General features: G+C 39.4%; 3 protein-coding genes across 6 annotated transcripts; all 3 read right to left on the bottom strand.

Annotated features, from left to right (window-relative positions):
• Positions 1-1,404: 1,404 nt before the first annotated feature.
• LOC310663405 (olfactory receptor 14A16-like) lies at positions 1,405-2,340 on the bottom strand (the record flags this gene model as incomplete). The annotated part of the gene is made up of 1 exon (XM_083411224.1): positions 1,405-2,340. One exon carries the CDS (start codon positions 2,338-2,340, stop codon positions 1,405-1,407), a length of 936 nt encoding a protein of 311 aa, XP_083267350.1.
• A 7,033-nt stretch (positions 2,341-9,373) lies between these two features.
• LOC310663367 (olfactory receptor 14A16-like) lies at positions 9,374-25,861 on the bottom strand. 4 transcript variants are annotated; one of them, XM_083411178.1, is made up of 5 exons: positions 25,496-25,861; positions 22,949-23,103; positions 22,616-22,766; positions 22,124-22,214; positions 9,374-10,438 (listed from the first exon to the last, which is right to left on the bottom strand). In XM_083411178.1, the coding sequence occupies exon 5, from the start codon at positions 10,435-10,437 to the stop codon at positions 9,484-9,486; it is 954 nt and encodes a 317-aa protein (XP_083267304.1). In that variant the 5' UTR covers position 10,438; positions 22,124-22,214; positions 22,616-22,766; positions 22,949-23,103; positions 25,496-25,861; the 3' UTR covers positions 9,374-9,483. The 4 variants fall into 4 exon arrangements, with proteins under 4 accessions (XP_083267304.1, XP_083267303.1, XP_083267306.1 ...); XM_083411177.1 differs by lacking the exon at positions 25,496-25,861 and adding an exon at positions 24,521-24,579; XM_083411180.1 differs by lacking the exons at positions 22,949-23,103; positions 25,496-25,861 and adding an exon at positions 24,521-24,590.
• LOC310663397 (olfactory receptor 14A16-like) lies at positions 16,740-17,792 on the bottom strand. Its single transcript, XM_083411216.1, has one exon. It carries the CDS (start codon positions 17,708-17,710, stop codon positions 16,775-16,777), a length of 936 nt encoding a protein of 311 aa, XP_083267342.1. The 5' UTR covers positions 17,711-17,792; the 3' UTR covers positions 16,740-16,774.
• Positions 25,862-26,294: the final 433 nt, after the last annotated feature.

Raw genomic sequence — 26,294 nt, 5'->3', positions numbered from 1 at the left:
TGAGATTGCCTCAAGCTCCATGTCAAGTGTTCACTGAGTGACAAACCCAGGTTTGCTAAAGCAAATCAAAACAGAAAAAAAGACCCTGGCTATTCAAACAAAAAAATAAAATAGAAGGGACTTGTTAAATAAACTGCAAATAATAAATATGTTATCATTCAGCCTATTTATTGATGAAACGTGGTGATTACATTGCCAATGAATATTTAATATTTGCAATATTTAATACAAACAATTCAGAAGAAAAAATGCTGTGCCTTCTCATAAGTGAAAGAAAAAAACAAAAATCAGGGAACCAGAAAAGTAGAAATTTAACACAATGGTATGAATGAGAAGGACGAAGTCAACACAGTACAGGAAATATTCTCAATGTTATTCAGGAGATTTCTATGAACACCTGCAATGTCAGCTGCATTATGCTTCATTAAATGATTAATATCATTTGCAATAATTTGGATATTCAAATATGGGACCAATGCTTATAAACAACTTCTGTTTCCTTCTGCCATGTTGTTTGAGTTAAAGAAAGGTCAACATATACCAAGGATGCATATCATAGTATCCCTGCAGACTGGGGGAAAAACACAGGGGGAAAGCCCACAAATGTATCCAAAATGAATTTCTGCTACTTGAACTAGGATTATAGAAATACCTACTGCCTTCTCCAATTCAGTGGCATACTGCCTTTAAGACTTTTTAAAGAAATGTAAGTTGTTTCCTTCACCATATTTAGTGTACATTCATTCCATAGGTTAACTATATACTGTTTGGTCCAGAAGGAGTTCTGGTATGCATCCTTTTAGGGAGCACTCTTATAGCAACATCCACCTGCATGAGTCAGGTTAGGATCCCACAGATCTCCAGATGAGCCAGGAGGCTCTTTGTGCATCTATGTTATTACATCAGGCTAAAGCTAACAGCCTGAGCCAAGCCCTGTGTATCTTAAGCTGGTGTAAGTACCCAAAACGAGTGGCTGGGGAAACCCAGCCAGATGCGCAGTGTATAAATAATATATTATTATTATTATTATTATTATTATTATTATTATTATTAAAGATGGGGGTTACAGACTAGAGATAAAGGACTTTGGTTGGAATGTAAGTATGGTCAGCTCAGTCACATGACCTGACAGCCCAACATAAGCTAAGCCAGCAAAAATGATGCTGTGACTCAAACACTATTTTAATGGCCTATTTTCCCTCTGCTAGGCTCATGTCATCTAAACCAGCATTAGCTGTGCTCCTGAACAGCATTTGGATCTAATGTACTTTATGCTGACTTAGCATATGTTGGGTTTGCTTTATTTCAGTTTCTTATGCTTAGGATTTTCCCCTTAAAGTACAAACTCAGTTTTTCATTTGGCCTTTCCAGATGTATTTTTTACAAAAATGTGCCTGTGTTCAGTTATGCAATGAGACTTTTAATTTTTTTAGGTATTAGCCACACTGCGTTCTGTATGTCCTTGTTTCTGAAGCTGTAAATGATGGGATTCAGAACCGGTGGCAACACTGTATACAATACAGCAGAAACCAAGTCCACAGCAGGGGAGGAAAGTGATTTAGGTCTCAAGGTCGAAAACACAGCTGTTATTATAAATAAAGAAAAGACTGTCAGGTGTGGAGTGCAGGTAGAGAAAGCTTTATACCTGCCTTGAGCTGATGGAATCCTCAGCACAACTGAGAAGATGAAGCCATAAGAAACAAAGATGAACACAATACAAAAGGAGGCCACAATGAGCCCAATGACAAATGGCAAAACTTCACTAACTTTAGTATCGCTGCAAGAAATCTTTTGTAACTGAGGCAAATCACAGAAAAACTGCCCAATAATATTGGAGTGGCAGAAGCTTAATCTAAATGTGACCGTGGTTTCCAATAATGCATTAACCATGCTGCTCAGCCAGGAAGCAGCTGCCATTTGGATGCAGGCCTCCCAGTTCATGATTAGACTATATTGAAGTGGGTAGCAGATTGCTATGTAACGGTCGTAAGCCATGACTGTGAGCAAGGCAATCTCAGTTCCAGCAAATGTGATCACTAAGAAGACCTGTGTGACACATCCAGCGAAAGAAATCAGTTTGTTGTTTGTCAGTGAAATGGCTATGGATTTGGGTACAGTAGTAGAGATATAGCAAACATCTAAAAATGACAAGCTTGTCAAAAAGAAATACATGGGGCTGTGTAGGTGGTGGTCTAAGGCCACAGTAGTCACGATGAGAAAATTCCCCACTAAGGCTGTTAAGTAAATGAAGAGGAACACCACAGAATGCAAAACCTGCACATCACGATCATCAGAAAATGCCATAAGAAGGAACTCTGTTGCAGTAGTTTGGTTGTTCATTTAATTTCTTTCTGATATTCTGTGGAGTAAACAGTAAGCTTGTTTAAGATGGAGATTCTGCAAAGGGGAAGCATTTGTTCATGATTACAGAATCATAGTGTGCATATTGAAGTTCAATTGTCATTTTTATTGCCCTTAGAAATATCAAGCATAATTTAAGAATTTTGAGTAAAACAGGTGACATAATATTATGGAATGTAAGTTATTATTTGAGCTACCGAAAAAAGGAAAAAAAAAGAAAAAAAACCAACAAACTTTAAGAGAGAGCATAAGTTGTATGATATCATACAGCAAAAGACCATAGAAGTGTTTGCAACCTACTCCACTCTGGATATTGTTGACAGCAGTTCTCATCCACTCCCGTGCTCATCCCCATTATATGAAATTATGTGGAAGGCCACTAATTTTTCACTCTGCAGCAAAATATCATCTACTATGCTAACAATGAAGCCACTAAGTGTTAATAACCTCTGGAACGGTTTATCAGTACTCACATGTTGTGGTTGAGAAGAAGGAAGTGGAAGACTCAGTAGCTTTGAATGTTACAATTGGATTAAAATGGATACAAATGAAAGCATTTTAACCCATGAAAGCATTGGGTTGAAAAATAAAAATCTGATAACAGTTCAAACCATGGTTATGTCTAGCTCATCTGCAATGATTAGCACCAGTGCTCCAGGGATTTAGACGAGAATCTTTCTCATGCTTTGCTGAAAATACCAGTTTGTACTCCATCACTAAATAGCAATCTCAACCCATTGCTGTTGAATGGGCCCAGTTCTTTTCATAAAGAAATCAAAGCACATATGTTGAAAGCTTCAAAGTTCTTGTCATTTAAAGCTATATTTTGGTTCATCCACACTTTCCTTTCACCACACATTTTCTTGGCACAGTTCTATGTGTCTGAGTCTGTGTGCAAGCTCCCCCCCCCCCCTTTTTTTTTTTTTGCCCCACTGCTTTCCCCAGGAAAACTTGCCCTCTCATACTGTATCTGAACAAACAGCAATTTAGGATTTCCATGGAATGTCGTTTGCTTTGATTCAGTGTCAAAGAGTGGTTTTCGCGGGGAAAGTTTTGGAGCTGGAAAACCCAGGATTGTGCCTACAAATGTGGAGCAAAGGTAAGTGTGGATGAGCCCTTTTTTGTGTGAAGGTTTTTTAACTGCAACAACTTTGAAGTTAAGAATTAAGAGGCTTACTGCCATGAGCAAACAACTGGAATTCTCTTCTTCTAGAAGTGAAACAAGCTCCAACATTGGTATGTTTTCATTGTTTATGGGAAATTCTTATTTTGTCCCATACTGGTCAAATTAATAAATAAATAATCTGGTGCTTATAGATATACCAGATTTATTTATTTTATGTTTACTTTATACTGCATAAACTGCTGTACAATTTTAAAAAAGTCAGAGTGATGTAAAAATAGACTAGGAAACATAATACATATCATAAAATAATGTTGAAAACATGAAACCAAATGGAATTAAAAGCTTCAGAAATAAAATGTAGTAATATCAGAAAGCTTGGGGATTTTAGTTGTCTTTTGACTGCAGAAAGCATCTTAACTGCTAACTGTAGCTACATTCTAACTGCAAATGTTATGCTTCTTTTATTGGGGAAAGAGGTATGATTGTTTAGGGTGCAAGCCACAAACTTTTATAAAACTCATTTCCCATGGTTTATTCATAGCTGACTTACAGGAGGCAAGTAGATAAAGTTTATTATGCCAGTCTTGTTGTAAAAGACATTGATAGTTGAAAGCTGGGCGGATTCATAAATGAACATAGGGTTGATGCTGAAGGTGGTCAGGGTCTTTCCATCTTTAGCAAAGGATAGGAATTTGGGAGTCCAATATTGTATTGCTGTTTCACTTTGAAATAATCAGACCCCTCAAGAAACCTGGCTAAATATCAAATCCTTCAAAACAGCTCTTTATGCTCAGTGAGTTGCCTTAAGGAACTTGATCAGTATCATGCTGAGTGATAGCTGGACTATTCTATTCCTGGCCACCAATGGGCAGCAACTAGGACAATTGATAGTGCTGGCCAAGAAGGACAAGAGATTTGCATTTCATTTAAGAGAACATCCATTTATGTAACATCCAGTAAAATGAAAGGGGTTCACATCAAAAAGATTTCTGGCCACATCAGAATGTTACTGGCATAACTGGGCTTTGGCAGTTTAGCTCCCACATCTTATCTCAGGGAAGCCATGATAGTGCCACTCCAGACATTTTTTTGGACCACAACTCCCAGCATTCCTGATCACAGGTCATGTTGACTAGAGCTAATGGTAGTTGTAGTCCAAAATTTCCAAAAGGCACAACATTGGCTATCTCTGCTCAGTCTTTTCCTGCATTTATGAAAGGTAATTATTTGCAGTCTTTTGATTCCTTTTTTGAAGGATGCAACTCTATACAGCCCAAACACCACATAAATATATATTTAACCGGCCCATGGACCCTGACCGCCCGCTCAGTCAGCTCCTGTGTGCCATGCTAAACTGGCACGGAGCAGAGTGGGGACCGCCTTTCGAGATGCTGTCTGCCTTCCCATTGACTTGAGGAAGCTCCTGCAGCCAATGGGAAGCTGCACACACCACCTCCATGCCAGAAGGAGCACCGGAAATAGCGTTTGCGCATGCATGCGTGCGTGCACTCTCACAATTGCACTCCGACCCACCACGGCATCTGTGGGACTGTGAACCGACCCAAGCCACAAAAACTTTGCCGACACCTGTGCTTAGATATAACCCAATCCTTTTGACTTCAGTGGGAGTTACTCCCAAGTAAACATGCATTTGTTTGCAGCCCAAGGTCTAATCTTATGCAGATTTACCTGGTAGTAAGCAGAATTGAAGACAGAGAGGCTTGTGTAGGAGTTAACCTGCAAAGGATTGTGCTCTATATCAGGGGTGGAGAAGCTATGACCATTTATAATTTTTTGAACTGCAAGTGCCATCAGCCCTGATCATCGACCATCCTGACTGGAGTGATGAGAGGACCAGAGGTTCTCACTCACACCATATATTGTTTTTAATGTTACAATGAAAATCTCCATTTATGCCTAATGTTGGTACATGCTTATAAGCAAATTTATTTAATGCTTCTTATGCAAAAAATAAATCCTAAATCAGACTTGTGTACATTGTGTACATTAAATGTAAAGCTTGTGTGTGTGTGTGTGTGTGTGTGTGTGTGTGTATTTGTGATTTTCCTTTCCTGAAAGTTACAAATACAATTCAGTCCTGTTATAATTATTCAACAAGAGTATGCAAACAAAATTTACATTTTTTCCCTATCAGCAAAGTGGTGATAACTTGAGAAATCCATTATCGTGATAGTGATGAAATATTATCAGATTAATACTAAAGTTTCAGACATGTTATACTATTGCTAGAAGTGAAATCTTGAACTTGTAGTGTTGTAACCAGACTTAGACATGCTTAGTGCAGATCTATTGCAATCAGTGTGACAGTCATTAGTCATGGCTAACAAAAACCATTTCTTTTTAAATGGCTCTACTCTTAGCATCATTAAATTTTGATCAGACCTTTATTTCATTCTGGACATAATTTATTAAAATGCTCACCTCAATCTGAAGTTGATCCTCTTTGAAGATGGCAGTGCATGTATGCCTGAGACTATATTTGCAGAAGCATGTGCTTTGAACAGCAGAGTGTTTCATCTCTGCTCCCAATAGTGGTCATAAAGTTGTGAATCACCAAGGTGATCCATAACTTGCATCATGGAGTTGTACCTTGGAGATTTACAATGTCTTAATTTACAATCATTTCTCTAATTCAACAAAAGAGGCAGAAGATGTAATCTTTTCTTTTTAAAAAAGCCATTCACATCATGCTTAGGAGCTTTAACCATTTCACTCTCATTTTTAAGAATTATTTAGCTTAAGTAACTCAGCTGTGAGAAAACAAAGTTGGACTTACTGTGAAATGTCCTTCTAGTCAGTGGAGTGTAGATCATAGAGGCAAGGGATGCTTCCTCCTGGAGGCAGATTCAAACAGTTTTTGCAAATAACTAGTGTTGGCCGGCCATATGGGGAGGGAAGCTTCTGCTAACTTACAATTCCTACCTAACTTGAACAAATAACCTGAACAGTGGCCTCCAAGTGCAACAAAAATGCCAGGATCAGCAAAACTCTTCAGCCATGACAGCTTCTCACTTGGTCATGGAGAGTCCTGACCAGGGAAGGAGATGTGAGGACTCCTTCTCAAAGCCTAGTAAGCACTTACTAGGCTTTGGGAAGAAGGAGGGTGGATTCTAGGGCCCTGTCAGAGCCCTCACACCTCCTTCCCAAAGGGCTTGTTGTTTGGTTTCATTGCCAGGTACTGGCTGGAAGGCAGTGGAAAACTCTGCCCATTGAGTGTCCTCCCCATGGGGCTCCATCTTGGCCAGGGAAGGAAGTATGGTCTTTTTCTGGCTTGCCACCACCTTTTATTCTCTTTTTCCAGAACTATTTTGATTCTGCTCCACTCCTCCGCTGATCAAGCAATATGTATTCTGGACTAATCTGATTTCAAGGGGTACTTCCTATTATAAACAGTTGTTCTCGAAGTTTATTCCCCATAAAACACTTGAAAATGTGTGTAGGTCTTGGTGGACAACTCCCCCCCCCCCAATGCTCTTATAGCAATTGTAATGTGCTGTGGTAAATGCTGTATGTTTTTAATTGTATTTTTATTCCTTTTATTTCTTATCTTCCATTCTATTATATTACATTTTCAATGCCATAGAATTCAGATGACAAGCATTCTTCTCAGAAACACTTTGGAGTACTTCAATGAAGCTCACAGACAACTAGTGGTCTGCACAACAGAGTTGAGGAACCCTGTTCTAAAATTAATCAATTTATTTAATATTGGCTTCTAAAGCAGCTTTCAATTAAATACACAAAAACTTTCATTTTTCAGGCTCTGCTCCTTTCATTGTTCTTTACAATAAATGAATTGGTTAAAAAAACAACAACAATTACCTTCAGTATTCTTCCAGAAATATTCTGCTCTCTACTATCAAATGACTGTTCTTAGAATTATAATACACTCTGGCGTCTTCCACTATTTTGCCAGTGACCTTGTAGGATAATTTAACAGTTGCACAGCCCTACTAAATACATCTGGTGAATTCAAAAGCAAGTCATCAATCAATAGCCCTATCCTACTGAGACTCCCCACCAATCTGGTTATTAAAAAGTATATTACTCCTCTATATCTATTCTGATTGTGATCCCTTAATAAATTGGCATCTATTTATCAATGTGTCAAGATCACTTTTGAAGCTTTATAAAATAGAGTCCATCATCATAGCTTATATTGTATTATATTATATTGTATTGTGAATTCTGGATGATAGGTTTTTCAAAGAAACAGGATTGTCTGGAGCTCTTTATGAAAAGACTTGTTTGCTTCTGTTTATGTTTACATATTTTATTGCATATAATATAATATAATATAATAATATAATAATATTCCCTTGAGTTTCCTTGAATTCAATGCAGAAATAATATTCCTGACTGTTAAAGCAACATAAGACACAAGAATCAAGGTAAACATACTATTTATAATAAATATGCCATAATTCAACCTCTTTATTGAAGAAACCTGGGCTCTATTGCCATTGAATACATTTGAAACATTTAACACAAACAATTCAGCAGAGTGTCTTCAAACCTAAATGTAGCATAATCATAGCCATTGATGAGTATTGAGCATGACAGTCATTGATAATCTCATCCTCCAGCATTAATTCTAATTTCCATTTCCATTTTAAGACCTTCTAAATTGGTGGCCATCACCACATCCAGTGAATTCTACAGGCTACCTAAGTATTGTGTGACTGATCTCCCCACCAGAAATTCTAGATTGTAGCCAGTTTAATGAGCAATCTTACAGCAAGATCCACTGGGGTGACTAGGGTTAGAACCTGCAGTTGAGACAAGAGGTTCCTTATGCAACTAAACCAAGCCAGCATGACTACCCATCTCCTGCTGTGCCAGAAGAATACTGGCTTATCCCTACCATTCTGGCTGAGCTGGGACCAGGTAATCTGAGCTGAGCATGGCGAATCAGAAACCAACACAAATCCTCAAAAAGGGGTGTTCTGGGACCATAGCTGGACCAGAGATGTAGGACTTAGGATGGAGCCTAGCCATGGTCATCTGGATCATGTTACCTGGAAATTTGACATAAGTTTAGTAGGAAAAAAAGGATCATGTGAGACAAAAACAAGTTTTGCTCTGCCTGTCTTAAGCAGCAGTAGCACAGATTCTGAATGGACTTTGCATCTAATGTGGTTTACACCAGAATAGCTGAGACTGGGCTTGCTCAGTATAAGGTTTCCCCAAAAAAATCAAACTCAGTCACTTATTAAGTCCTTCCCAACATATTGTTTACGAGAATGTTGATGTGTTCAATTAGGCAATGAAGATTTTTAATTTTGAAGTTATTAGTTAGACTGCTTTCTGAATGTTTATTACAGCATCCAGACACTGATCCAATGCTTTCACTGTCCCTTCTGAGTCAGATGTTATAGAGAAGTAGAGCTGTGTATAATCAGTGAATGGGTGGAACCTTGTTTCAAAACTCCTAACGACCACACCAAACAGCTTGCATTAAATAGCACTGAGGAAAGACCAGTATCCTGTGGAATCCCATTGTTCAAATGCCAGGGGATACAAGATTCATATTTCTACCAAACATATGAAATAATCATTAATGTTGTCAAATAAACTCATATTTAGTGGGAATGTGACATCCATGTGATTGTTTGCTAATATAAATCACAAACGCCCTGAAGCAGAAGCCAAGTTAGATGGTCCTTCAGATTGGAAATGGTAATGAACATGACTGGTTTTAACCACAGATGCATAGAATAACAAGATGTATCACTTGCATCCAACATACATCCAAAACATTTCTCCAAAAACCTTTCAGAAAGGAATTCTGAAATACAACAAAAGAAATTACAACATTCATGTAGTCATTATCACTTAATCCATTAATATGACAAAGAGCCTAGGAGTGTGATAAATAAATAAAAATGAGACGGGTCCTATTTTAAGCAGAAGGGAATATACCTAATATGAACATTTAGTTTCTCCATGTTTTTCAAATATCTGGAAATGATGAATCATGCAATGAGATGTTTCAGTTTTCTGGGTATTTTCCACACCGCCAGTTGGATGTCCTTGTTCCTGAGACTATAAATTATGGGATTAAGAACTGGTGGCAAAACTGTATATAATACAGCCGCAACCAAGTCCACAGTGGGGGAAGAAAGTGCTTTTGGCCTCATGTATGAAAACACACCTGTGGTGATGAATAAAGAAAAGACAGTCAGGTGAGGAGTGCAGGTAGAGAAAGCTTTATATCTGCCTTGGACTGATGGGATCCTCAGCACAGCAGAAAATATGTAGCCATAGGAAGTAAAGATGAATGTAAAAAAGAAAGAGTCCGGAATAAACCCAAAGACAAAAATAAGAATTTGATTCACTTTTATATCACTGCAAGAAATCTTTTGCAATTGAGGAATGTCACAAAAATATTGCTCAATCATATTGGTTCCACAGAAATTTAGTATGAAAGTAAAACTGGTTTCCAGTACAGCATGGATCAGGCTGCCTATCCAGCAAGCAGCTGCCAATTGGATACAGGCATCCCGATTCATGATTAAGGTATATTGTAGTGGACGGCAGATTGCTACATAACGGTCATAAGCCATAACAGTGAGCAAGGCAAGCTCCCCACCAACAAATGTGACCACTAAGAAGACCTGTGTGACACATCCTGCAAAAGAAATCATGTTGTTGTTTGTCAATGAAATGGCGATGGATTTGGGCACAGTAGTGGAGATGGAGCAAACATCAAACAATGACAGGTTGGTTAAAAAGAAGTACATCGGGCTGTGAAGGTGGTGGTCTAGGGCCACAGCTGTGATGATGAGAGAATTTCCCACTAAGGCTGTTAAGTAAATGAAGAGAAATATTGCAGAATGCAAAATCTGCATATCACGGGTTTCGGAAAAACCCATCAGAAGGAACTCTGTTGGAGTAGATTGGTTAGCCATTTCTCTCATTTCCGTCATTCTGCAGATAGAAGTTAAATAGTTGTGAGTTAGTGGAGCTTACAAATTTTTGGACATTCTGTGTTTTTTTAAATATCATTTTAGATATTGCGCTAGTTCACAACTACACATCTAGCCACATCAACAGCCAAGTATGCACACTATCAATTGTTGATGTATTCTTTCATCCTGATATGACATGAAACCTAATGGGGATAGTATGTGCACTCACATGTTTTCAGCTATTATGATTTATCCACCCTCAAAGAATGGGCGAAAGGCAACATAGACTGGGGGCATACATATACTTTATAAGCCATATGCCATATGATGCAAACAGTGCAGTTTTTACAGAAATCTTCCAGTGTGCCATCAAATGTACATAAATCATTTTATGAAATATGTAACATTTGGAAAAGGAGAGAGAGAGAGATCACACTGAATTAACTAGATGGGGTAAAGGAACCACCATTCTAGAAAGTTGATTTGAAATTTCATATAAAACAAAAAAATGAAATCAGAGTTGAAATTTGGAAAAGATTGTATTATGTGTATTCTCAGTGAGGCTTGTCTGTTTCTTACTAAATACTTTAGTAATGTAAACCATGGAAATGGAAGCTTTCTTCAAGTATATGGCAATTAAAAAATTGTCAGACCTTCAGGCAACATAATCTTTGGGCTGAGAATGTGGCAAACCTGTGAGTAGGTTTGTCGCTCACGCCTGTGCAGAAGTGCTCTGCAGCGGCATGTGTGTGCACAGAAGCAGTCCTCTAGGTACAAAATCTTTGGGATATGGCTGGGCCTCCATAATGGATCACGTTTGTAACCGGAGGTACCACTGTATTTCTAGAAACATGGCCCATGGAAACACCAAAAAATAGCTATACTTGAATCCCTTCTCTTTCTTTAAGATGATCAATAAAGATTATACTCACCGCTGTTTCTCTCAGAAGATTAGAGTGCCAATGTGCTTGACGGGGATATTTATTTGAAGGTACACGGGTTGCCAGGAGGAGGTGATGTCATCCTCCTTTTCTGTGCTATTTCAGGATCTCTCTTGGGAGAACATACGAGTCCCATGATGCTGTGCAAAACAAATGTTGTCCATTTCCCTACTAGTTCCTTTAACATACATAAGCAGCTGTTGGATTAGTCTAGAAAGCAAAGGACACAAAAGGAGCTGAGGAGGAAAAAGACTCAACTAGCCAGCCCAGTTCTGCCCCAGATACTCCTCAATATATGTGAAAAGGAAGACAATCAGGAGAAGAGTAATATCACATCAGAGTATTTTCACCCAATCCTTGTATGCTAAGGTTATCTCATTCATTCATTTCTACCAGTGAAATGTACACAATGTGTAAAGTAAAAGAAGTGGCAATGTTTCATGGACAACAGAAATCTAAAACATGCACATTGATATAATATCAGGATGTTAGATTCCCCAGTTCACGGATTTAGTTGTTTTCAGATATGATAACAAAGACATCATTGCAAAATCTCTTGAGAAATCTCTTGCTCTAGAGAAGTTTGTGCTTTTCCCATGTTGGTGCAATTTGAATTAATTCATGTTTGCTGAAGGATGCACAATGAGGCACAAGATTTTATACCAAGAATTTATTTTGTTTTTCCATGGATTCTGAACTATAGGAAAGAAAACAGCAGGAGATAAAAGAAAGATGAAAAAGGCTCCAAAAATTGACTTCTAGTATCTAGGGATTGTAGTGCATACCTAAATTTGGTATAACATCACAACTTTTTAAATTGCACTCCCACCTCATTTGTTTGCATCACAGGCAAATCCTTTTTGATCATGAACTTCTATTTTGAGCTTCCATATGTGTTCAGCTGAAGGACCTTAAGTACCCCTTCATATGAAGTGTGCTCTTCCATCATGTGCATTAGAGCTTACGTACATGTGTGTGTGTGTCCAAAAATATCCAAAAACATTTACCAGCATAGACAAATAATCCATGATTGGTCTCCATTCGTCCTTAAACACTTCGTCATTCTGTCATCTTAGTCTGGCAGTTAATTTCACCATTTCATCATAGTCTATCAGTTTTATAAGCCAATCCTCCTTCCTTGGTAATCCTTCTTCTTTCCACTTCTCTGCATATAAAGTTCTAGTTGCTGTTGTTGCATATATAAATAAATTCGAGTTTGGATATAAAATTACAAACAAAAGTGTTGTCATTTGAATTTAATTTATTTTAGGTAAAGGATGCCCAGTGAGATACTGTGGTACCCCGGGTTACCGACACCTCGGGTTACAGACACCTCAGGTTACACACTCCGCTAACCCGGAAGTAGTACTGTGGGTTAAGAACTTTACCTCAGGATGAGAACAGAAATCCAGCGGCGGCAGTGCAGTGGCAGCAGGAGGCCCCATTAGCTAAAGTGGTACCTCAGGTTAAGAACAGTTTCAGGTTAAGAACAGACCTCCAGAACAAATTAAGTTCTTAACGATAAACATGGTCTAAAGCTCCATTCATCAATTGGCCAAACATGCCATCATTCATAGCAACTCATAATGGGTGTTAGGCATAATAATTCATTAGGCCATCATTGATTACAGACCATGGGAACAAACACAGTGTGCGTAAGAAGGCATGTAACTCAGACGTATGGAGTTGTCCCATATGGGGATCAGGAAGCCCACACCTTGGTATTATCAGCATCACACTCTAACCACTGAACTATCCCAGCCACATGAAGTCCAACCCCCTGCAGTGTGGGATTATGTTGTTGCCCCAAGCAGGAGATGAACCTGCAAACTTGGCATTATCAGCACACTGTTCTAATCACTGAGCTAGCCAGTCTACATGAGCTAATCTTCTGGTTGAACCCCTTACAATGTAGGGATATGCTGCTGCCCACTGTGGGAATAGAACCTGCAAACTTGGCATTATCAGCACCCTCCTCCAGCCACTGAGCTATCTAGTCTACAGTTGCCATAGACCCAATAAACATCGTTTCACAAAGCACTATTACTAATTTTAATGTTAGATGCATTTTTATTCAATGTTTAACAGAACACATTCTGAACAGCAGGAGATGAGTGGGCACTAGAAATTTGCACAAAAAATTGTGATGTATGTGAGACACAACATGAGCAATTATGCTAGGAGTAAGGTAACAAAAAGGGATTGGCTCTCTGCCAGTCAACAAATGGGTAGGGCCCCTTCCTCAACTTTCTGGTAGTTAGAAATACAATGTCAAGAGTTGAGGGTGGAGTGATGTGAGCTAAAAACTGGAAGCAGCAGGCTGGGAAGCTGGAAACACAGACAGTTGCTGTTTATATTCTAAGCTGCAGCTATGAGAGAAGCAAGAGTGTCTTGAGGTGTTCATGCTGTGAACCCTACAATGTAGGCTCAGGTTGTATATATGTGTAAATAAACCATATATCCTAAAGACACCACAGTCTCTACTGTACCTCATTCCAAAGGAAACAAAAACCCTGGGTAACCAACTGGAACCCTTGGAATCTCGCACCACTCAGAAATTTGGGTGGCATGCAGCAATACGTTGAACACCCATATTTTATTTCAGAGGTACAGAGGTGCATGGACAGGCAGAGTCCCCAGGTCCCGAGCGCCTCCCCCCCCCCGTCATGTGGAATAACGACTCAAGACAACGTGCTATGGGACTAAATTGGCCACAACTTTATTAAATTTCAAATGTGGCTAGACCTTGGCTCCGGCATTGGGCGTTCTCACTCCCCAGTCCCCAGCCGGGGACCTAGGGAGCATCAGGGTTATCCAGTGTTTGTGTGGGGATGGGCCAACTCTGGAGAACATATGTTGAAGCAGAGATAGCCGCCCCCGTTATGCCACCGCCGCAGGGGAGAGCAATGACGACCTTTCAGCGTACGGTCAAAGCCTCCCTTCAGAAACCCCTTTAACGGGGAACTCTGGTATCGCCACTGCAAGAGGAAGATGGACAAAAGGATTCTGCCCAAGGCCTGATACTGCCAAAGTTGTGATGGTTTACTACGGGAAAGGCGAAACCTGCCAATGCAGGGAAATTCCTTTCCGGCCCTTTGACAGCGACCTTAACGTACCTGTAAGAAAAGTTAACCTGCAAAACCTGTGAAGAAAAGTTAACCTGCAAAATAAGGCATTAACTGAGGGTGGGTAGGGTGGGAGAAGCTCTGGAGCCAAGTGAGGATTCCCAGGTAAGATCATCCCTCTATTGTGTGGGCAGTTAATCCCTCCCCCACCTGGCCTGATCTCATTGGCAACGCTTCCCCCAGGTGGGATTGGACAACTGACGGGGGTAGGCGGAGACCTCCAGGTATCCCACCTGAGGGAAGGCAAAGCCAAGCCTATGCTGAATGGAGCCACTCCAGATCCTGTGGCTGTGCACGTCCACGCAAAGGTCGCCCCCTGTTTTATGCTGGGAGCGGTCATTACTTCAGTATGCAAAATTTTGTGTCTCAAAAAGTTAGTGGCATATCATAAAAAGGACTAGGGCAGCCATAAGGAAATATCTACTTTTCCACTTTTCAAAAACAGCTTAGGTGATTTTCTAAAATGTATTAGCTCTTTGTTTGGTATTTGTGGAGAGCTATCATGTTTTCTGCTGCCTGCAACCTAAGTGTTTTCCATACAAATGGACTTTTCAGGTGTTCTCCCTCAGGGCATCATACTTGCCAAATTCTAGATAGAGTGCATAAAAATGGAGGTGAAAAATGAAAGCAAATATAAAACTTGTGAAAAATATGTACTTTTGGTTGAGTATTATTACTTTTACCTTTAAATGAGTGAGGGTGCAGTCATTTCAGTTTTCATTTTTAAAACTAAATGCACCGTTCAGTCAAGTCCATCCCCTTTTTGTGCTGACCTTTTTTTAAAAAAAATGAACAAAATATTTGCATCTAAATTTTATCCATTTTGTACACTTTCTATACACCTTGCTCCTGTAAAATACACATTTTTCAATTCTTTGCCATGAATTTCCACCCAAAATGTTAGTTTTGTGAGCATTATTGCATTTGGAAACTTTATTGCAGAAGCCAGGGGAAGTACATAATCTGAGCAAGAGCTTCATTCTAATCTATCTATCCATCCATCTATCTATCATGTATCTATCTAGCTTTATTAGATGAATATTTAGTCCACACTATAGCATATTCCCAGTAGAATTTACAGGAATTATAATTAAAAGCAGTGACTCTCAAACAGGAAGCAATTGAATTTTAAAAGATATTCCTTGGAAATGAGCAATATATCTAGCTGTAGCATTAAATATGATAAAATATAATCCATTTGTTGTGTGTGGAAGCAATGAAGAACAGCAATCCTTCAACCTACACAATAAGTGACTATTGCTAAATTTGTGTCTTCTGACATCTAACACTTTGTTCCTAAAGCTATAAATAACGGGATTCAGTAGTGGTGGCAAAACATTTTACAATACAGCAGAGAGCAAATCCATTGTTGTAGAAGAAAGCATTTTAGGTCTCATGTATGAAAACAGAGCTGTGCTCACAAATAAAGAAAAGACAGTCAGGTGGGGGATGCAGGTAGAGAAAGCTTTATATCTGCCTTGAACAGAAGGGATTCTCAGCACAGCAAAGGAGATGTAGCCATAGGAAACAAAGATGAACTCTCCACAAAACGAACCTACACAGGAATCCTGCACCAAGAATCCTAGGTAAAAGCCATCACAACTTGCACCTAAACCTCAAGCCAACATAAAGCAACCAAAGAGAACTTGTGTTTGTGTGTTATACGGACTCAAACAACAATTAATACTACTAATAATCAACACATTGAGTATTCTGAGACTCACTGAACTGAACTGACATAGCTCTTTTAAAAAAGAAATACCAATAAAATGCATCCTGCACCCCTACATGCATGACCTAGTTAGTATAGTGCTAGAATAACACACCTCTAAAACAGTGAAGAAGGAGGGGCCACAGTTATGCGAGAAACTGAGAACAGAGTATCAGATGCAAATGTGGTTCAGAGACCTCATTACTTGTGCAAAGACTTATTCTACCCTTCCTCCCTTCTAACACCTCCACTCAAAAAGAAACCCAATTTAGCAGGTTGGGAGGAGCAAGGGTGAATGTGTCAATTTCTTTTACTTTCACTTTCTCAGCATTAGATCCAGTTCCTCACATTTACATATTGGCATACTTCATCTTTTTTTAAAGTCCTAATGAAAACTCATCAGTTGTTTCTGTGAAAATATTCTAATATGCACATTTTATATGCAAATCTGCCCAATACCCATCTATTTGCAATGCACTGTTATGCAATATAATGCATTTCTATGCAATTTTCACGGACATTTGCATTCTTATACAATGCACAGGAAATGTGATGTGTATGAGACACAACTTGAGCAATCATGCTAGGAGACTTCTAATTCTTTTCGGTATTTTCAATATAGCCTCTTGGATGTCTTTGTTCCTAAAGCTATAAATAATGGGATTCAGTAAGGGTGGCAAAACAGTATACAATACAGCAGAGAGCAAATCCATCGTTGTAGAAGAAAGAGCTTTAGGACTCATATATGAAAACAAATCTGTGCTAATAAATAAAGAAAAGACAGTCAGGTGGGGGATGCAGGTAGAGAAAACTTTATATCTACCTTGAACAGAAGGGATTCTCAACACTGCAGAGAAGATGTAGCCATAGGAAACAAAGATGAACCCTCCACAAAATAAAGCTACTGTAATCCCTATGGCAAAAATCAAAATTTGATTAAGCTTTGTGTTAGTACAAGAAATCTTTAGCAACTGAGGGATATCACAGAAATATTGCCCAATAATATTGGACCCACAGAAATGTAGCCTGAAAGTAATAATGGTATGTAATGATGAATGGATTAGGTTACTTATCCAGGAAGCAGCTGCCATTTGGATGCAGGCATCCCGGTTCATGATTAGCTCATACTGTAGAGGATGGCAGATTGCAGCATAGCGATCATAAGCCATGATAGTGAGCAAGGCAAGCTCAGAACCTCCAAAAGTGAAAACTAAGAAAACCTGTGCGACACAGCCAGCAAAAGAAATCCTTTTGTCATCTGACAAAGAAGCAGCTATGGATTTGGGGATTGTGGTAGAGATGTAGCAAATGTCTGATAATGATAGGTTGACCAGAAAGAAGTACATAGGAGTGTGTAGCTTGTGGTTTAGGACAACAGCAATGATGATGAGAAAATTCCCCACTAAGGCTATTAAATAAATGGAGAGAAATATCACAAAGTAAAAAAATTGTTCTTTTGGGTCACTGGAAAACCCCATCAGAAGAAATTCTGTCACTGTAGACTTGTTGGCCATCTTAATTCTTTGAAATATTTCTTTTAAAAAGTTCTAGAAGAGTAGCTCTGTTATTTTGTTTTAGCAACACCAGCAGAAGGGTTGTGGCACCTAAGATTAGAACAGAGTTAATGAGAGTCTGTTGGTTGAGGGAATATGCAGGCAATTGTATGTGGGGTTTTCCCCCTATGTTCAATATGAGGTAATGGGTGATGTCAGCAGTAAACATTCAACTGACACCATTTATTCTCTCCAGTACTCATAGAATTTTAGAGTTGGAAGGGAACATTGAGAGCATCTCAGGAAAGACCCATCTTGGTTACATGTTGAATCAATAATGAGAAAATAGAATCAACCGCTAACTGTAGCTTATAAGAGCAAACAATGATATATCATGTTGCTTTGATGAGTGCTGAGGGTTTAAACCCAATCTCCAGAATTTTGAAACACCACATTATTATCTTCTCTTACCTATAAATGTAATCTATTTTTATCATAGAATAATCATGTCTGCATTAATCTTACTGCTGTATTAAAATTTTGAGGTCTTTTCAGAACTGAAATAGGACACCTTCCAAGCCCTAGTCTCCTCTGAGGATGAACTAATGGGATGCTACTCACCTCATCATTCTCTGCAAGGAGGAAATGCCTAGATGATGGAGTGTAGTCCTTAGTAGAAGATATATCTTTTATGAGAAGGAGGAATAAATGGCGCTTCCCTGCTGTCTGTAGTGTTTCAGACAGTAGGTCCATGGAGAAGATCATTAAATTTCCGTAGTGTTTCAGAGAATCACTCCTTGGAGAACCTCACCATAATGATTTGCAGGTCCTGATTTACACAACAAGGAGTGCAATTGTCTTTATCATAATAAAGTATTGTATATATTGTGGTGGTTAGAGTGTTGAACTTGATTAACCTATGTATCACTGCAAAAAATATTTTGTAACTGAGGAAGGTCACAAAAATATTGACTTTGATCCCACAAAATATTAACATGAAACTAAAACTGGATTGCATATCCAGGAAGCAATTAACATTTGATCTGTGTTGTGGGTGGGTATGCCTTTCCCTTTTCCCCTTGGGAGGCTTTCTGCCTCATGGGGCTTTGGCCCCTTGAGCTCTGAGCTTGCCGCTGCCTCTGTTCAGCCAGATGGCTTCGCTCATTCCCTGGCTGCGGCTGCAGCGTTGGGACTTAGAAATTCAAGTTGATTTCATTTTTAGTGCAGAGTCCCCTCTTTGAGCAGTTGCCTTTTATTCTGCTTACAGTCTGTGGGGAATTGCTCTGGGCTGGAAACTTGCCCCCCCCCCCCCAAAGTGACTCGACTGCCATTTTGTATCTTCCTCTTGTAGGGGTACCGGGTTTTTTGGCGGAAGCACCATCTTAATTGTGTGGATCAATTTTGCTTTGTTCTGTAACAATACTGAAAAAAATATCAATCATGCTGTCCATTGCATTGGCGAGGAATGGATTCAATTCTGTCACCAGGGGATAGCCTAGAAAGCAAAGCACGCAGAGGAAGATGGATGGGCTGGGAGGAGGAGGAGGATGAATGGCCTTCATCCTAGCCAGCTCACTTCTGCCCCAGTTCCTCCTCAATGTATGTGAAAGGAGGGAAATGGGGGATTTGCCATCACACTCTTAAAAAAGACTCAAGGTAAAGGAGTTATGGGTAAATGGTTAATATGATTTAGGAACTTTAATAAGCTAATGGCTATCACAGTCATTTATTTATTTATACAACTCAAAGGTTCACACTGTATGAAGGGAGAAAGATGGAGTCACATTCTCAATGGTGAAGAAGAATCTAAAACACACATAGCACAAAAATATCAATATAATACATCAGAATACACCTTCAGTTCAAAGATTTATTTCTTCTCCCAAGGAAAAAAAAAGCCCCCTGTAAAATCTTCTGGAAATCGTTGCTCTGGAGAAGTTTCTGTTATGTTATGTGGGTTTAGTTATGAAACCATAAGCCATAGATTTTCCCTTTGAATTTAATTCAGTTATGGTACAGGATGCCCAGTGAAGTACAGTGTCCATCTTGAGGAATTTATTTTTCCATTGATTGTAAATGGTAGCCAATAAAGCTACTGGAGCTGAAAGAAGAGCTGATATGGGATTAAAAACCGAATTGTCTTTTGCTATGTAGTTTTTCATTTTGTTTTGCTAAATCAAATATTCTGTATCACATCTATTTTTCTGTATTTTCCAATAAACCTTGTTCGAGTGTTAATTCATGGTGCATGTATGTGGGTGGGTGGGGGAGTGTAAACCAGGGATGCTTCTGTTGCATCTTATCCCACCTTAACAATACATGAATTGTTTAAAAATCAATCCCTCGCCCCAGGTAACTCTGGTAATTGTAGCTCTCCTGGGAGAATAGAGGATTCTTAAAAACTCTTGTATTTTTGTTTAAATATAGAACCCCTGTTAAGTGTCTAAACTTCACCTAAAGAACACCAAGTTATTGTTCTAGAATTCTCTCACAGTTGTAATAGTGTCCCATAAATAAATAATTAATAGAACTTACACATATAAAATGTCTCACGAAATCTATGGAAATGACAAAAGAACCATTCAGTATGATGAATAGTTAATATTGAGGAAGGTCCTATTTCAAAATATAAAGGGGTATATCTATGTTTACGTGGCAGACCTCAGATCCTCATTTAGTGTTTCCATGTTAACATTTTTAAAAAAAGAATTTGGAACTGATTACTCATGCTACAAGCTGTTTTAATTTTCTGGGTATTTTCCAGACCGCCAGCTGGATGTCCTTGTTCCTGAGGCTATAAATAATGGGATTAAGAACCGGTGGTAAAACTGTATATAATACAGCAGAAACCAAGTCCACTGTGGGGGAAGAAAGTGCTTTCGGTCTCATGTATGAAAACACAGCTGTGATGATGAATAAAGAAAAGACAGTCAGGTGAGGAGTACAGGTAGAAAAAGCTTTATATCTGCCTTGGACAGATGGAATCCTCAGCACAGCAGAGAAGATGTAGCCATAGGAAGCAAAGATGAATGCAAAACAAAAAGAGTCAATAAAAAACCCAAGGACAAAAATCAGAATTTGATTCACGTTTGTATCACTGCAAGAAATCTTTTGCAATTGAGGAATGTCACAAAAATATTGCCCAATGATATTGGTCCCACAGAAATTTAGCACGAAAGTAAAACTGGTTTCCAATACTGCATGAATCAGGTTGCTTATCCAGGAAGCAGCTACCATTTGCATGCAGGCATCCCAATTCATGATTAAGGTATATTGTAGTGGGTGACAGATGGCTACATAACGGTCATAAGCCATAACAGTGAGCAAAGCAAGCTCCCCACCAACAAATGTGACCACTAAGAAGACCTGTGTGACACATCCGGCAAAAGAAATCATGCTGTTGTTTGTCAATGAAATGGTGATGGATTTGGGCACAGTAGTAGAAATGGAGCAAACATCAAACAATGACAGGTTGATCAAAAAGAAGTACATCGGGCTGTGAAGGTGGTGGTCTAGGGCAACAGCTGTGATGATGAGAGAATTTCCTAATAAGGCTGTTAAGTAAATGAAGAGAAATATTGCAGAATGCAAAATCTGCATATCACGAGTTTCAGAAAACCCCATGAGATGGAACTCTGTTGGAGTAGATTGGTTAGCCATTTCTCTCATTTCTCTCATTCTGCAGATAGAAGTTAAATAGTTGTGCGTTAGTGTAGCTTACAAATTTTTGGACATTCTATTTTTTTAAAATATCATCTTAGATATTGCACTAGTTCACAACTACACATTTATCCACATCAAGAACCATGTATGCACACTATTAACTACTGATGTGTTCTTTCAATCTGATATGACATGAAGCCTAATGGGGATAGTATGTGCACTCACATATCTTCAGCTAATATGATTTATCCACCCTCAAAGACTGGGGGAAAGGCAACAGAGACTGGGTACATACATATACTTTCTAAGCCATGTGCTACATGATGTAAATGGTGCAGTTTTTAAAGAAGTCTTCCATTTTGCCATCAAATGTACATAAACCATTTTATGAAACATGTAACATTTGGGGGAGATAGAGAGAGAGAGATCACACTGAATTAACTAGATGGGGTAAAGGAACCACTATTCTAGGAAGCTGATCTGAAATTTCATATAAAACAAAAAATGAAATCAGTTTGGATATTTTGAAAGATTGTATTATGTGTATTCTCAGTGAGGCTTTTCTATTTCTTGCTAATTTCTTTAGTAATGTAAAACATGGAAATGGAAGCTTTCTTCAAGTATATTGGAATAAAAAATTGTCAGTTCTCAAATACTTGGAGGTTTTCCATCAGAAATATATTACAAAAAACTATCATGCAAGTGTATGTGTTTTGAAAGGTGCTCTCCATTTTTTTCAATTGAACAACAGCATAGCAATTCACATATTACCTAAGAGCAGTGAAGAATCAACCTGAATGAATTAAGTTTCAGGAATGAAGACTGATTGCCAGAATACTGAAACAGCAAAGATTTGAACAACCTGCAAGGAGAATTGAAAAAAATCCAAAACATTATTTTATTTATTTCTAGTAACATGGTCCATGGAAACACCCCAAAAATGGCTATACTTCTCAATGTGCAGGCAGAATCATACTAATTTCTATCCTATTCAAAAAAGACAAGACAAATTCCATTTGGATAAGTAATTTCTATTCTAGTGATTGTATTACCATATATTATAATTTATTTCATTTATTTTTATTGGAAAAGATAACCCAGATGAATCCATCTCTCAATTAATTAGTGTCCTATGCAGTAGGTGATTTGTTTAACCAGCCAATCTAATGAGCTGACAAGAAAAAGACTGCACACTGAATCATTAAAAGCTTCCCATTGTCGGAAATGCCATAGTTACTGAAGAATTCTGGAGTATCTGCCTACCATCATTGTTGCTGTGAACAAGAGAGAGTTATGATAGCACTTGACCTTAGTCCATTATCACGTTTCTTGTCTGTTGTCAGGTGTCAGTTGTCCATATTCCAGCGTGAAATATTTCTCTGCACAGTTTTTCCAAGTTTTCTGTTGCCTTCTCCTATATATAAAAGAAATGATACTTTTTAAAAAAAATAAGAAGTGCACTTTATGATATTATGTTAATCTCAACTTTACACCAACTACTACACCAGTCATTTCACAATCTTTTCAGAACTGAAAGCTCGAGCATCCTTGAGTCCCTTCGCTCTCTTTAAGGAGATCAATAAGGCTTATACTCACCGCTTTTTTCCTCAGATTAGAGTGCCAATGTGCTTGACGGTGATATTTATTTGAAGGTACGTGGCTTGTCAGGAGGAGGTGGAGAAGGTGATGTCATCCTCCTTTTCTGTGCTATTTCTAGGTCTCTCTTGGGAGAACATACCAGTCCCATGGTGCTGTGCAAAACAAATGTTGTCCATTTCCCTACTAGTTCTTTTAATATGCACAATAATATAGATCAGTCCAGAAAGCGAAGGGCACAAAGGGAGCTGAGCAGGTGAAAAACTCAACCTAGCCAGCCCAGTTCTTCCCCAGCTGCTCCTCAATATATGTGAAAAGCAAGACGATCAGGAGAAGAGTGATAGCGCATCAGAGTATTTCCACCCAATCCTTGCATGCTAAGGTTGTCTCATTCACTCATTTTTGCCAGTGAAATGTACACAATGTGTAAATGAAAAGAAGTGGCAATGTTTCATGGACAACAAAAATCCAAAACACACACACCAGTATAATATCAGCAAACTGCATTCCCCAGATTTACTTGTTCTCAGATATGCAAACAAAGATGCCATTGCAAAATCTCTTGAGAATCTTTGCTCCAGGGAAGTTTGTGCTCTCCCCATGTTGATGCCATTTGAATTAATTCATATTTGCTGAAGGATGCCCCTTGAGGCACAATATTGTACAAAGAAGATGAAAAAGGCTCCAAAAATTAACTGACTTCTAGTATGCAAGGATACTTTTTCATTTTGTTTTCTTGTCATGCATACCTAAATTTCATATACGTAACATCACAACTATTTTTATTGTCCTCTCCCCCCACCTCATTGTTTGCAACACTGGCAAATTTTTTCTGATCATGAACTTCTACTTTCTGATCATGAACTTCTATTTTGAGCTTCCATAAGTGTTCAGCTGAAGGAGCTTAGATTGCCCTTCATATGAAGTATGCTCTTCCATCATGTGCATTAGAGCTTACGTACGAAGGTTGGGAAACTGGGTGCACCCAATGGCAGTAATAGACATTGTAGTAGTGCAGTGGCTCTCAATTGACCTCCACTCAATTTCATCACTGCTGCTTAGCAGGAGTTAAGAAGCCTGCACCTGAAAGGCTTTCTTTAATTGTGTCTGTCTGTTCCCTACTGGAAACTCTCACAGCATAATTTAAATTAAAAGATCAGGTGATTGACAGGTACATGGCCTGCTCAAACATAGACATCAGCCAGTAGTGGATAGCATAATGGGGTGCTGGCATACACTTGAGCTCTGCTCATTCACACTGCTGCTTACAAAGGATAATCCAGTAATGGCCAGTTCTGCTAGGAACTCAAAAGGAAGTTATCTTCAGGCTTCCATTTAATCCCAATTGCACATCAAGACCCCAGAGCATCCCCAAGGATAAATAAATACACACTGAAACAGAACTTTAGTTTAAGGTTAATGGGCAAAACTTTATTGATTACAGCAGTGTGAGTGGTATTCACTTAGACATTGGCAATAACTATATCTGACTCCTGCCCACCTTGCAGGAAGTCTGGAAGGGTAAACAACCAAAGGAAGGAGCACTATCGATGGCAACCAACTGAAGCTCACTCTGGGGTACCTGCTGGGTCCTGGCATGGCCCTAACCCCTCAAGCGGATTTCGGATGAGATCTAGACCCACAGATTCCTTTACTGCAATACCCTTGTATTCCAGTAGATGATGATGGCCACACCTCCCTTCTGCCACATCACAATAAGCCAATGCCTAACTGCCACACGAGCCCCACACTTGATGCCAATACCCTCATACCTGTAACCAATCCTTCAAACCTCTAATGATCTCGTCCATCCACACATCATTTCCGCCATCAGAAAGATGCATACTATCAGCCTGAAACAGGGCTCTATCACTGAAGGTAATACCAGGGTGGCGAATCACTCTGCCACCCAGCACCAACACCTTGTTTGACACCTCAGGGTCAACATGCTTCCTGGTTCTGTTGGTGGCAGCTGGGCATGAACTATTGTGTCAAACCTGACGCACCAGGAACTGTGACCAAAATATTGTGGTATCTGGGAGCACTGCTGCCAGCTCCTCCAAGTCCTTCTTAATGCAAGTCCTCAAGTCCATGCCCTTCAGCAGTGGCAAGTCATTTTCACTCAGCTGCACAACCAATGCAGAAGGTGGGCCCCAAATGGTTGTTGGGATACTGCCAGGGAGACAAAGGCCATCATGCCCCCACGTCGCCTCCGGATGATCCATCAATCTCCCGTAGAAGCGCAGTATCAGTCAATTAGCAACACAAGCCTCAGAAACAGCTGTCCACATTCCAAGGACTTGTGCATGCCCTTTGCAGAGTTCGCACAACGGAAGATGCACTCAGGAGAGCATTATTTACAACTTTATTCAGCGTTGGTCAGAACAAAGAAAAACATGACTGCCTGCCTGCGTGTCAAGGCACAGAGAGAAAAACAACAGCTATATACAAAACAGAAACATCCTGTGAACAGGAAATACGCAGGCTGTGACTCACAACTGCCTGTCCCCTTTTAAGGTGGAACGGAAATATCCTAACAGTGGTCACCCGAGCCTTCACTAGTGGTAAAACTTCTTTCCAGTGCATCCCACATCTGGACACCCAGGAAACTTTACTTGAGCAGGAAAGCCGAGCTGGCACCCAAAGCCAGTCTCCACTGCTCACACATTGACCCAGTGCACGATGCTGTGACCCATGATCCACATGTGCAACTCTGGCAGCACTGAAAAAAAGGAAAATACAAAACATGTTAGGAAGTGGACAACATGCTACTTGCTTTCCTGGATGTATCCCTTATAGGCATTGGACTTCCACCAGCCCAAGTTTTTTATCCTGTCCACTGAAAGGCCCCAATGAACTGCCATCATAGTGATGCCAATCCTGAAAGAATGGGCAGCAAATTCCAAGGCTGGCAAGCCACAGGCTGCAATAGCCTTCCACATAACCCAAGTGAATTGATGCCTGCTAAAGGGTTTCTATCCTCATGTATCAAGAACGGGCGAACCCCAGGAGGCCTAATCTGTAAATACCTCCTGGTGTCTTTTACAGGTCAGGAACCTCCATGCACCGTTGCAGGCAACTTAAATAGGGGCTCCTTACCTCTTTGGTCCATTTTGGACCGACTAATCTGGACCACCAATTCTGCCTCTCCCAAAGATATGTCCTCTAAGTGCAGACCTGTAGGAATCCCCCCCCCCACGGACCTCCTGAAAAACAACCTCACCCATTCTATTGTGATAGAATAATTGGAAGAGAACAACCGTGCCTCATACCGGAATGAGCAAACAGATCTTAGTTTTTTGTGAATTTTACATAATAGGTCAAAGGTGACAGGCCTGAGGCCAAC

The sequence above is a fragment of the Podarcis tiliguerta genome, assembly GCF_965153285.1.
Source record: "Podarcis tiliguerta genome assembly, chromosome: 13".
NCBI lineage: Eukaryota > Metazoa > Chordata > Lepidosauria > Squamata > Lacertidae > Podarcis > Podarcis tiliguerta.
This window is presented reverse-complemented; position numbering and strand designations above follow the sequence as displayed.

Excerpts from the sequence above, each read along its gene's own strand:
- LOC310663367 (XM_083411178.1), bottom strand. The coding sequence starts at position 10,437 with ATGACGGAAATGAGAGAAATGGCTAACCAATCTACTCCAACAGAGTTC.
- LOC310663397 (XM_083411216.1), bottom strand. The coding sequence starts at position 17,710 with ATGGCCAACAAGTCTACAGTGACAGAATTTCTTCTGATGGGGTTTTCC.